Raw genomic sequence first — 12960 nt, 5'->3', positions numbered from 1 at the left:
TAAATCATAATATCTGAAATACATATCAAAAGTATGGTTTTAAAACATATCAACATATCATATTTAATACATATCAAAAGTATGCTGTGTTAACAAGCGTTCCTTTCCTTGCCAGGCACTGTGAGCTGGCACTCTGTATTGCTAATAATCTCATTTAGTTTTGAATCCATAACACAAATACAACCCACTGAGCACATATTAAAGGGAATGTTTAAGTTTTAAATTGTTCACATGACCTACACATGAGAAATTTTGGATAGCAGTCATCAGTGCTTGACATTGGTCCAGCTCAGCCTCCATAAGACTTTTTTACTGAGTTTTCTTGAAGCAATGTTAGGGCAGTTTTGAACACTTCTAAAAATCTCACCCTTCTGCTCTAGAGGTTATTAAAAGAATTAACTTGAAAACAGTTATGAATTATTATGTATTATTTGTATGATTATAACTTTTTAAAATATATGGTACTTGATGTTGTAAAGGTGAGGTATTTTCTTCATAAACAAGCAGTAATGATTCTAAAGTTGACTGAGCTGATTTTTTTTTTTTTTTGAGCACATAATATACTGTGTGTCCTGTTGCTACAGTTGATAGTAACCAACTTCCTTGTTGACTAGTTTATCAGGGGCCACGAATCTGAAAACAAAAGATTCCCGTTAAGATACTAATTCTATCCTAATTAGAATAGGGTTGAAACACATTGGCTGAAAGATATATAGGGATTCTTATAATGTATTTGCTTATTTTATTGAGAAAGAAAGGATATAAATGATAATTTGGCATTTTATAGCTTTGAGAATTGCAAAGTCAATGAAATCATTTAAGAATTAATAATAAAAAAAATCCTTCTGGTTTAATTAATTTATTTTTCTTCCCAGTTTCATTTTTCATTCTGGTCACTTTACCTTTATCCTTCTCTCTACCTGCAAGGTATGTTAAGGTTTATCTACTTCCTGATAAATCTCCTCGGAGTAAACGGAAGACAGCTGTCAAAAAGAGCACAGTGGATCCAGAATTTCATGAGACTTTGAAGGTACCATTTGCAATTGTGTGCCATTAAACATGCTTTTCTTTGGTAATGTTTCCTTTTGTAATGTACAATCTTGTAAGTTTGATATTGTCCTGATGTGGCAGTTCTAGGAGTCAGTGACAACAATCATTAAAGAATGGGGGCTGCCAGTCCAAATAAGAGAGAATGCTTTTGGAATTATGTTAGTACAGCAAACTGTTAGAAGAATCTGCCTTTGTCCATAAAAACGCTCTTCATTAGTTCCTGTGTTCTGAGCTAAATTGTGGCAAAATGGGTGCCCTTTACAGACATATTTTTCTGTACATTCAATACACTCATGAACTGAGTGTATTGCAGAGTAGGGTTAGTATTTTATACAGGTATCCCTTTAAACCAATACCCCTTTTGTGAATGTCATTGCGAGTTGCAATGTCTCTGCAGTTGTCTCTGCAGTTAGCTGAATGCATGCCAATGCATGCCACCTGCTCTAAAATGTTGTCAGCTTCCTTTTCCCTATGTAACTGATGCCATGTATCTGTTTGGACTGTCTAATTTCAAACATTAATAATTCCACCAGAGAACAGTAGGTATGATTTTAATTCCTTAATGCCTTGCAATATTTCCTTCATTCTTATGAGAGCTCTCTAGGAGTAGACATTATTCTCATTTCACAGATGCTTGCTGAAATGTGAAGCTGAAGCTGAGTACTGTTGCTGGGAGTCTGGGATTAGTAGTTTGGTTGTTTGCAGCTCCAGTTCTGTGCTCAGACCACTGCACCCCCATCTTTTTGGGTGCATCAGTGAGCTGCAGCAACACATAAGACGATAAGTACCTCAGTAGCATTTGACTGTGTTTTCTTTGAAGGATATATAATGAACTAAAGGTAATGGAGGGACAAACTTATGTTAGAGCTCTTGGAACTACACAAAGGTTTAAGTGTAACAGTTATCTGTCAGTGTGTATAAACATCAGGAAATTGTAGTGAATGAAACAGGCAATATCTTTGAAAAGAACATCGTTGTTAGAATTTTGTGAGGATCCAGTCATAGATACGGTAACAAAAAAAATGCATGTTATGTATGTAATTCTCATATATCTTCCAGTCCATCTATAGGGTTTTGGTTGAAAAAAAGCCTAAAGCTGAGATAGTTGGTTCTAACTTTACAGTCCCTTTGCAATGCCAGAGTCATGGAGAACTGATGGAGGGAGAGGGAGAGCCATGCCTGAGCTGTCTGTGTGAACCCCAAGAGTAGCTCAGTTAAAAATCATTTAAATTAGTTTAAATATTAGTTCATCCAGAGTAGCAGAAATGGTCAAAAGCACATAGTGCTGGTGCAGGTAAGCTGTAATGTGATACTGAGATCAACTTGGTGGGATCCAGCTGCAGATTAAGGCACGTACGTTTAGGTAGCTACGTGTGTGACAAGTATGCAAGTGCTCTTGGGAGTCATGGAGCTCAGGGTGATTCAACTCACTCCAGAGCCCACACCCAGCTTGTGATTCAGCTGCCTAAATGCAGGTAATGATGCCCTAGGCCATCCCATTGCCTCCACCTGCCAGTCCAGGAGGCTGCAGGTCACCCATAGGTTGTGTATCACATTCACCAGTCTCATGCAGGTGTCTTAGACACCCAACGATACCTCATATGGCCCTAAGTATGTTTAGGGAGTAGATCAGGGCTTTAATGACTGGTCAGCTGGATTACTTCCTAGCCTCTACTGACTGTGTTGAGTAGATCTCCACTGACCAGAATGAAGGTGCCTGAATCTTGAACTGATGTCCACCTAGAGCAGTCAAATTGTACTGGGAGTTTAAAACAGAAATATAAAAAAAAACAGCAAAAATGGTCAACAATTATTCAAACTTTTGGATTAATAATCAACATCTTTAGCAAGGCAGGCAAAGGTATTCCCAGAATGTTGTTTTATATTTGGATGAACATTAGTTAGTATTTAAGGAGTGAGGTAAGAAGCAAATTGCAAAGCATGTTAAGACAACATAGTCCTGTCTGGATCCAGATGCCTTCAGCCATACTGTGGCTGAACTTCCTTTGAGCAGGTTATGTATATGCGCTTGTATTCATCCTGTATATTGCTTTGTAAATGCTGTTTGTCTTCCTAGTACAAGATTGAATACTCTCAGCTGGGAAGTCGGCAGCTTCAAATCTCCGTGTGGCATGCAGGAGCACTCAAATACAGGGTGTTTTTGGGGGAAGTGGTCATCCCACTGGCAGTGTGGAATTTTGAAGATAGCTCAGCAGAGTCGTTCAGCTGGTACCAGCTCAAAGCCAAGGTGACTCTTAGTTTTTGTGCCTAATTGTRTCTGAAGAACAGCATGTAGTGAAAGCTAGATCACCCCTCTGAGGTCATTGAGGGAAGAATGTTGTCAAACCAGCCCGCAAGTAAGACGTGTCACAAATATAAATGCGCTCTAAGAATGATGTGGAATAGAATGGTTGCAGTAATGCAAACTTCTGTGTGTCCCTTTCTTCAGCTTGAAAAGCCTGAAGATAATCTTGTCCAGTACAGCGGAGAACTCCTGGTGTCTGCAAGACTCTCAGTACCAGCCCAGGATAAAAATTTCCAGTTTGAAAAGTGGATGAGAGAAGGTATAAAACATTTAAGCATAAATGAAAGCTAGCTAGAAAAATGCTGAGATCAACAAATGATCAACAGTGTGTGTCTGTGTGAGTAGACAATATTCTTCCATGGGGCTTTAACAGCTACTGCAAATTGTGGTTTGAGGTGTATTATATTTTAACTGCATTAAAATTTAAGTTTGCCAACTTCATCTTTTTGTTCCTTTTAATACCAACAACAGCTGCTTATTAGGATGGCAGTAGTATGATGCACCCAGATGTTTGGCAAGCTTGTGCATATATGGTGTTGCCAGTAGACTTTATTCTGGAGGTGATACAGGAGTTTTGTTGCTCAAGGCCAGTCTGGCAGTAGAGACTGTCAATTTAGGGAAAAGGTGGAAGGGAAATTGTTGCTAGGGTACCACACCTGCACCCTTGGCTTTCTCCAGTGGTCTCATTTTGAGATGATTGTTTCACTTGGAGGATGTTTGGTTTAAAATGTGGAATCAGCTGGATGCAGTTTTTGATAATGGAAGACTTGTTAGGTATATAAGTATTGCTGTAGTACATCAGAGCAAGTGTCTGCTGATAGAGGAAAATAAACAGTTGGGGGTAGGGAACAGGACAACCTCATTTTTCTTAGCCAATTAGACCATAAGAATGACTGCAGGACAGAGCTGTAGTAGTGCTGTCTATGTTCAAGATCATAGCAACAAGAAGAGACCAGTAGAAAGATCAGATTAGCTGTTAGATTTATTTTTCTCTTTTATTTTTATTCCCCTTTCTTCCTAAAAGAACCCAAAGTCCCCATCTTCCTTTCTTCCGTTTTTCCTTCTGTGCATGCCTGTGTATTTGGGCTAAAATAGAGCTGTAACAGAGGATTGATATCACACTGTGGGGTAGGCTGTTTGGCCTGCTCCTGGCTGTGCTTCAGTGAAACACCCCTGTAGGTCCTGCCCTGTGTGTAGTCTTTGCAAATGCAAATGAAAGCTCTGTGTTTGGAACAGGAATTGCAAAGCAACCTACTACTGATGGTTTGCCTTTTTGTGTTTGAATTATAGACTATACACGCAGGTTCGAGTCTTTCAAATAATCCTAATACAGTACTTTGAGTCCTTATCTCAATAATACTTTTCAGACATTTTCCTCCTTACTTATAGCAGCACCTTAAGCTATCAATCAGCTGTACTAATTGGTTATTAAATGTGATAAATGCTCCTGTTTCAGGAAAAAAAGCCCAAGAAGCTCCCAGCTGCCAGCTTCAGGTTATGGTATTTGGGACCAAGAACTTGCCTGTGCCAAGATCTGCTGGAACATTGAACTCATTTGTTAAAGGGTAGGTATGAGCCTTAACACATCAAATAGAAAACATCACACACATCCTGCACAAAGGTAAATATTAACATATTTTGGTCAGGAGATTGTCATGTGAAAGTGGCATTGTCCACACTCTTAGGGAGACTTCCTTGTAATGGTGACAGTTTACACTTGGTGTCTGCTTGATAGCAGCCCGCAGCAGGGTGGTGAAGGGTCCAGTCTGCTCTTTGAGTCCCAAATGGAACTTCTGAGTTTACTGATGTTTGATGTTATTAAAATTTAGCATTCACTGTTTTAAATATCAGCTTTTAGGTATTAGGAGAAAAAAATGAAGAAATTGTAAATCAAGAGGGAGGTGACGCTATTGTAGTTTCATTCCTGTTTTAAGCTGTACTTTTGCAGAATGAAATACCTTTGTATATATTGGGAGAGAAGCTTTTATCYTCTTCATTCTAGACATTTTAAAAGAGGAAGGAACACATTTTTTTTTTCCCATGCACTGTCCAAGTAGTTTGTACATGGGATCATTTTACTTGCTAACTGTCAGGCATCAGACGCTGCTGGAAGTATGATACTGGGTTACATGTTTAACATCTCACAAAGACATTTTACCAGCTGTGGCACCTATCTTCAGTGAAATGGGTGATCGTTTCATCTACAGAACAGGCAGGCTTCAGGCATAACAGAGTGGGGAACAAGGACTCCGTTAGCAGTCGCTGACAGCAGAGGAAAAGCAGAGGTTACTTGTGCCCACACTGAAGGCACACAGGAGGAGGAGCAAGTCCCAAAAGAACCAAAATAGCATCATAGTCTACCTAGCACTTAAGCTGAACTCTTTGCTATTTAAGGCAAACCAAAGGGCCCTAGCTGTTTAGCTCAAATATTTTGTTTTCTGATTGATTGAATGATGTATAGCTTGGATCAATGACCTTGCTGTACTCTACTCGTTTTTGGGAAGCTGTCTTATCCTTCCGGACCAAGCAGAGGTAAAGCAAAAGTCTCCTGTCCTGAAGAAAGAAGCCTGTCCTCAATGGAAACACTTGTTTGTCTTTGATGGTGTCAGCCAAGCTCAGCTGCAGCAATCATGTCTACACTTGACTGTCTGGGACCACGCATCTTTTGGCTCAAGTGATCGATTCTTAGGGGGAGCCACTCTTGGTGAAAGTAAGTTCTTTATCACAGAAAATTGAGGGTGAAGTGGGATCAAGGCTATTTTACATTTTAAATACTATTTACACTACACTATTAGTTAGTGTCATGTGCTTTTATATATATATATTTAATTATTATTAATTTTTATTATATTAATATATTATTTTAATAATATATTTTATTCATATCCTTATTAATACATTATATTATTATACTGATATATTTGATTAACATGTATTATTACATATTATTAATATGTTATATATTATTAATATTATATATATAATATTATTTTATTTTATTTTTAGAGAGAGAGAGAGAGAGAGAGAGACCGACACCACCTCCCCCTCCCCCGGCCCAGCCCCTATCCTAAGCAGCTTGCACTCTCAAGCTTTGATCCAGCAAGCCCCTGTGCATGTGTTTTAGTTCAGGCCTATGCAGAAGCTCAAGGTAGCCAGTGGGAATTTTCAGGCAAAAAGGGAGTCACTAACATGGTAGTTTTTAGGCTCAGAGCCTAGCTATGCAGAAGACAGACACAGAAAAGGTGGGTGGTGTCGACTCATATATAGCTCCCTATATATTTTGTTTATAACCTTTCAGATAGTTATGCCTATTATTTTACATCCATAAATCAGTCCAATCAATGGGACATACAGAAGAAGCTTGCTCAGGAGCCTTGAAGGGACTATTGCATGTCTGGGCTCTGTTGCAATGTAGGAAAGTGCCCTCTCTCTTGTGGCTGAGAAATTCCTTACTTTCTACTCACTGAACAGGCTGAATTCCTACTTTCTGCTCATTGAACAGGCTGTGTTAACTTTTAGTTAAGCAGAAAAAGCCTGGGAAGAACAGGGTGAGAAACTCCAGCAGGCAGTCTTTCAGTGACATTATTTAAGTAAGTAAGTTCAGTGTTGGAGGTGAAAGGCTCATGAAGATTGAGGGTCAGTCACCTTGCTTTGGCATCTACATTCATTTTAGAGGAGTATTACCACTAGTGATCACTGAATGCTGTGCAAGTGGCCTCACAAACTTCCCTTGGTTGTCCTAGCCAGGCTTTTTCTTTCTGTTAGAAAAGGGCCTACATGCTTATAAGTGAAGATGATTATCCAAGCCCTAAGCCCAGTCACGCATTCAAGTCTCCAGCGATGAACTGAAGGAGGAAGTTTAGTGTCCTTTTGCTATTTCTAGAATGCACATTTGCTCCTCTGCTTTTAACAGTACAACCAAGAAGTTTCTTTTTGCTGCAGACTGAGTTCTACAAAGGCTGATCCTAGTTTAATGTGATGTAAGTCAAGCTTCAAACATGTAACTGCAATTTATTACAGTGAAGGAGCTACAGACCATCTGAAATTGCTATAGAAGTGGAAGAAGCAGGTTTTTTGTTACCTAGTCATTTGAGGCAGAAGCTGTGCAGAGCTGGACCTAGGAAAGTCTTTGGGTAAGGCCAAATGAAGAGTAACCTTGTGATGTTTCATTTTGCTTTCTTGCAGAGGAATCATTTGGCTTTACAGACCCGGATTCTCAGGCAGTGCTTCAGTGGCAGGAAGTGCTCAGCAGCCCAAACATGTGGACGGACATTGCGCTTGTACTGCATTCAAATAAGGAAAACTTTAAATCTTAAGTGAGATTACAGCACAATTTTTTCTTCCCTGTGTCTGATGTATTAAAAATATGAATTCAAGTGGCATATACATTCTAGGGAAAGGTATTCTACAACAGTACCTACTCTGGCTTTAGGGGAATAAAGTTACCTGTTAAAGGGGTGTGATACTCTGAAGGTTTTAATTCTCCAAAAATTAAGGTTTTGTTGCCTGTGTCTCTAAATTCAGTATAAAGTAAGTATTATTTCTTCAGAAGTGACAAGTTCAGTCTGAAATGCATCATGCTAGCAAGGCAATCATAGCCAGATGATACGCAGCTTTCCATTTCTGTGTACAGATGTGTAGTTATTATTTTAGTTATTTAATTCTAATCAATCACAGATGGGAATACTTCTTAGAGATGACAACTTCCTGAGCCCATTTCCTTAAATGGATTAGGGGCTTTCACTCTGATCTTGTATCACGTGTAACTAGAGAGAAACACAAACTAGATCATCTTTAACTGCTGGCTGTGAAAGGATGTCAACACCTCTCTGTGGTTCAGAAGTGTTTACAGTGCTGGTACTGCTTCACATTACCCTAAAAAGCTTTGGCCTGTATGATCACACCTGTTTCAAATGTGTGCAGTATCAGCATCCTTAAAACTGTTTAAACATATGCATTTTCCCTCACTAAGAGGAGTGTGGGAACCTCAGCTAAAGAATTAATATTATTGTAGGAAGTTCCCCATTTTTAACAGCTGCCAGGTAAAAATCCAAGGTTCCCTGTTGGACTGAGCCAATACCCAACATGTCTGACTGGTCCATATAGTATACAGAGCAGGATGAGAGCTTAGCTGAACTTGTCATTTATTCATGTGAACTGGTGAAATGCCAGCCTAAGGCCCAATATGTCGAGTCAGACAGATGAAGTAGTGTTACAGTCAGCAGAAGCTGTAATTAGTGCTATGGTTTTACCTCTTCTCTGGGACCGAGGTGAAGAGCGTCACAATAATCATTATAACAAGTATTATCCTTTACTTCCTTTCCAGGTCAATATGGCTTTTCTTAAGGACATAAGAGTTAACCACATAGATTCATATGCTAAACTCAGGAACTGAAATGGCAGCACACTTTACACAAAACACACCCCATACAAGAAACACTCAACTCCAAGTCCTTTGTTACCTTGCAGATCTTTTATTTAGATGTTTACTGCTGCAAATAATAAAAAAAAACACACAGTAAGATTCAACTCAAGCACAAAGCAGCATAGATGTTGTAAATGGAAGAGCTGACAACATACTGTATCTCACTTTCTAACAGATTTTCAAAGAAAGGGGGATATTAGTGGGGAAGGAGTGATCACAGAAATGCTCTCTAATAGAGAGAATACAACTGTGATATAAAATAAACAGTCCCTTCATGTTTGGAGTCTGAAACTTTAAATCAAACATTTAAAAAAATTAGAAAATTTGTTAGAAAAATAGGTGCAGTAAAATTGTATATATTGGATCATGTGTACATATCACAATTTCATTAAGTACAAAAATGATTTTACAAATAATGCTTTATAGCAAATAATCAGTTACTCTGCTTTTGCAGTACATCAGACTACGGTGTTGTTTAGGCATTTAGACTTGCATCTGTAAAATTCTGAAAAGTAACAAAATATACAGAGCAAAACTTTTTTTCCCTTTTAAAAAAGTATTACAATCCATATATTACCTGTGTACATATATATGAATACTACACTACAACTGATCAGTAATGAAGCCGGAATGTAAACACTGTAGTGTATTAGATTCCAACAAAGTATTTGCCTAGTTGTTGTGCAAGGAGGGTATCAAAGAGTATTCCTGTGCCACATTTCTGAGCCATCACTGCAGAATCTCTCCAACTGAGAGGAGCAAACAAATAGCCTCACTTCTAAGTGAACTAGTTCTCAGGTGTTGTCAGTTCTCTTTGTTTTTTTCTCCCTCTCCCCCCCCCCCCAAAAAAAAACAAAAACAAAAAACAGGGCATGTACACACACACACACACACACACACGCGCGTGCTTGCAGATCCCAAGTTCTACATTCTGACTTCACGCTGTAACTAAAAAAAATACAAAGACATATGGCACAAAATTCATCCACAATTACTTATTTTTAGACCAAGCTGAATCCAGCACCTGCCACAGGATACATATCTTCAACTAGAAGCACGGCCTTTTGCACTTTGCCTTGCTTAAAGAGCGATGCAACATAAGGCCTTTTGGCACTAAGCAAGGGTTACCAGGATCAGTGGAATGACAACTTTTTAACCATACCAAATTTAGTAGATGGTAGGGGATAAAGGGGAGATTCAAACACCTTTTGGTTTAGAGAACATTTGATAAATATGTCATACAGTGACCCCTCCTCAAGAAAAACAAAACAAAAGACACAAACAAAAAAACAACCCCCCCAAAACAAGAACACAGCATTAAGATCTGCCTTTCCCACAGTCCTGTCTTGCCGTAAGAATCGTTACATTGCCTCAAACTCATCAATTCTCTGCTTGGTGTTGCCTTGCCGGATCTGCCGCAGTGTCTTGTACTTGTCACGTCCCTGTCGCATGTTCTCTGAGTGGATAATATCATTGTGGGTCCTCTTGTTTTCATCTCTAGCCTGGGCCAGCTCATCTGTCAGCGTCTGCAATATTAAGAACAGAGTATCTTAAATACAAATTATACATCAGAAGCTTTGCAACTCATGACAGCAGTGCTTTTGGTGAGACTTGACAGTCCTTGGGCTATGGGACATATCAGTGACAGGGATACAATGTATGCTGCCTGTAAGTTTCTGGTACCTCAGTGCTTACATTCATCATGCATAAAGTCTGAACAATGAGAATAATCTTTATGTGCTTTGCCATTGATTCAGACTGCCCTACAAAAACTGAAAAGGAAGAGAAACTATCATGTTGTGTGTGTTTAACCAAGTGGTTAAATAATTCATTTTCCAGGAACAATTTGCTTTATTATTTCCCCTCCTCTCCAAACACTTTCTTACCCTCAATTGTCTCTGTACACGTTCATTCTTCTCTGCTTCAGTAATACGTTTTTCCTCATTGCGGTCATCCCTGATCCCCTCACTGGAGAACTCTGCACTGTAGGCAGAGTACTCAGAGCCTTCATCGTGCAAGTTATCATGGACATGGTAGTTCACAGGCTCATAGACGGGCGGTGGTGGTGGAGGTGGAGCAGTCATTACCAAGTGTAGCTCCTCCTTTGTCTTTACCAGATCATCCTGGGCTTCCTTAGCCTTTGGAAAAAAAAGTCAAAAACATTTTAATGCATTTCTGGCCTAAACCAGCTTAATGAATACTTTGACACTTACAGTCCCTGTCAGCTGCAGAGACTGAATTCCTTGTTTCGTGTTTTTGATTACAGAAGACAGAACTGGGAATGTATTTCATTACATTCTTATGCAGTACCTAAGTTTTTTTGCTAGTGATGGTGGCATCATCCACTGTGTAAAGTGCAGGGGATCTAAGCAAACAATCTTCCTCCAATAAAACACAGTCTATCAATAGTTTTGTAGGAAGTTACAGTTATCTTCATCCTCTTCTTCATTTGAACAGCTGTATGTTGTAAATACAGGTTCAACAGAGCAAGAACTTTTCTTGAGTTGGCATTTGGAATGAAACTACGTGTTAGGAAGTCGGACTCCTTGCTTGTCCGTTGATTCTACCCTCCTATTCAGTCTGCAGTGCTGGTTACAGGACACTGGGAGCACCAGGCACTCAGTCTTGCAGGATTATTCATGGTTTTACTGCATCAAATTATTCAGCTCTTCAGACCCAGGTACCAGCAAGTCACTGACAGAAGTGCACACATTCAAGACTTACCTGTGATGTGGCTACACTTGCAGCATTTTCTCTTCATTGATGCCATGTTTTCAGACATTCCATCATGGAGTAAATGCACCATTTATACATGTACCTCTTTTCCCTCTCCATGGCTCCAAGATAATGATCACATTTTCAGGTTTTTATACAGGCTTCTATTTTGAATTTTGACTAAAGGTCAGGCTTGTTGGAATAAAGCTGTTCTGCAGACATACTGCAAATTCATCATGTAACTCTACCCTTCTCTGCTGGTATAAGGATATTTCTCTCCATATGTTCAGTAAAGTTATATCAGGCTAAACACCATGGTAGGCTCAAATGCAGAACTTCAGAGCGACTTTGTAAACCAAAGATACTCACTCTGAGTTGCCACTCTTCAACCTCACTCTCTTTACGCTTCCTTGCCTCTTCCAGGAGTGCAATCTTAGCCGTATACTCCGCGAGCTCCGTAGCCTGTTGAATAGCAAAACTGGAATTAAAAGGACTCTTAAAAAAAATAATAATAATAACGKTTTTTGACTGAGACAAGAGCTGAGTGTTACACTCCACTATAATAAAGACTAAACAGGAAATTAAGAATGAAAAGCAGATTGCTTGTGATAGAAACCAGTGCTAGAATGATTCTATCACATGGTACTTTATTGTACTAGTTTCCTGGCTTTGCCTTACTCAAAGGGCATAGTAATGACCCTGTATATTTTAGCCTCAAAATGACCAGGTCTTACCAGCTGTTCCTGGCTCTTTATCTGGTCTATAGCTTGTCTCTCCAGCTCTTCCTTGGCTTGGAGAGCAGCCAAACGATCAGCTTCCAAACGTTCTGCTTCCATCTGGGCTCGTCTTCTCTCCTCCTCCAGCTGAAGAGCTCTTTGGATCTGATCTGAGAGCTCTGGAAAGAGATGGATCAATGTTGTTAGCCCACAGGTCTGACCAAAGTGAAGGAACTACAGATGGTCTCTTAGGTAACAACAAGCACCTGAGTCCAGACTGCAACATCCCCTCACCATGTACCTCAAAGAAGCATTGCATGATACATCAAGTAACTGAATTCACAAATAGTCAGCTGCATATTACAACTAAATCTTCTACAAGATAAGCGCACTAAGTCTGTAACACTGACATGATTCTGCTGCCCTTAATTGACAGTTTACCATAAGGACCAGATGTTGCTGTCTCCAATCTGTTCAATCTGTGCACTAAAACAGAACCTTCAGTTCCACTGGAAAAGCCTGTTCCCAAAGTACTTTTCTTATTAGGAGTTAAGTAAAAAGCACTTAAGAGCTGAGCTCTGCCCCAGAGGCCATACTACTCACCCCTCTTGGCAACAGGGGAATGGAGTTAGTTTGCTCCCAATTCCACACTCCTGCCTGCCTCCCCCCCACCCCCCAAAAATTGGCAGATTTTACAAGCTTTATATCTTGGATGATCTCAGCAGTGTGAACAAGTGTCTGTATCTGGT

General features: G+C 39.5%; 2 protein-coding genes across 5 annotated transcripts in view; one reads left to right on the top strand and one right to left on the bottom strand.

The window, feature by feature from the left end:
• Positions 1 to 7813, top strand: part of SYTL3 (synaptotagmin like 3) — a 36130-nt gene extending 28317 nt beyond the window's left edge. Inside the window, exons 11-16 of the mRNA XM_026077094.1 lie at positions 928 to 1030; positions 3128 to 3298; positions 3500 to 3614; positions 4812 to 4920; positions 5860 to 6065; positions 7541 to 7813. Coding sequence (XP_025932879.1) covers positions 928 to 1030; positions 3128 to 3298; positions 3500 to 3614; positions 4812 to 4920; positions 5860 to 6065; positions 7541 to 7671 — 835 coding nt within the window. The 3' untranslated portion in view covers positions 7672 to 7813. The remainder of the gene's footprint in view (positions 1 to 927; positions 1031 to 3127; positions 3299 to 3499; positions 3615 to 4811; positions 4921 to 5859; positions 6066 to 7540) is intronic.
• A 1822-nt stretch (positions 7814 to 9635) lies between these two features.
• Positions 9636 to 12960, bottom strand: part of EZR (ezrin) — a 38299-nt gene continuing 34974 nt past the window's right edge. For all 4 annotated transcript variants that reach the window (XM_026077090.1, XM_026077089.1, XM_026077091.1 and 1 more), the window contains 4 exons: positions 12230 to 12390; positions 11865 to 11957; positions 10667 to 10918; positions 9636 to 10306 (listed from right to left, as the gene is read on the bottom strand). In XM_026077090.1, coding sequence (XP_025932875.1) covers positions 10142 to 10306; positions 10667 to 10918; positions 11865 to 11957; positions 12230 to 12390 — 671 coding nt within the window. In that variant the 3' untranslated portion in view covers positions 9636 to 10141. The remainder of the gene's footprint in view (positions 10307 to 10666; positions 10919 to 11864; positions 11958 to 12229; positions 12391 to 12960) is intronic.

The sequence above is a fragment of the Apteryx rowi genome, unplaced genomic scaffold, assembly GCF_003343035.1.
Source record: "Apteryx rowi isolate R43461 unplaced genomic scaffold, aptRow1 scaffold_448, whole genome shotgun sequence".
In the NCBI taxonomy this organism is placed as follows: Eukaryota; Metazoa; Chordata; class Aves; order Apterygiformes; family Apterygidae; genus Apteryx; species Apteryx rowi.
Note: the sequence above shows the minus strand (reverse complement) of the source record. Positions and strands in the feature narration are given on the sequence as shown.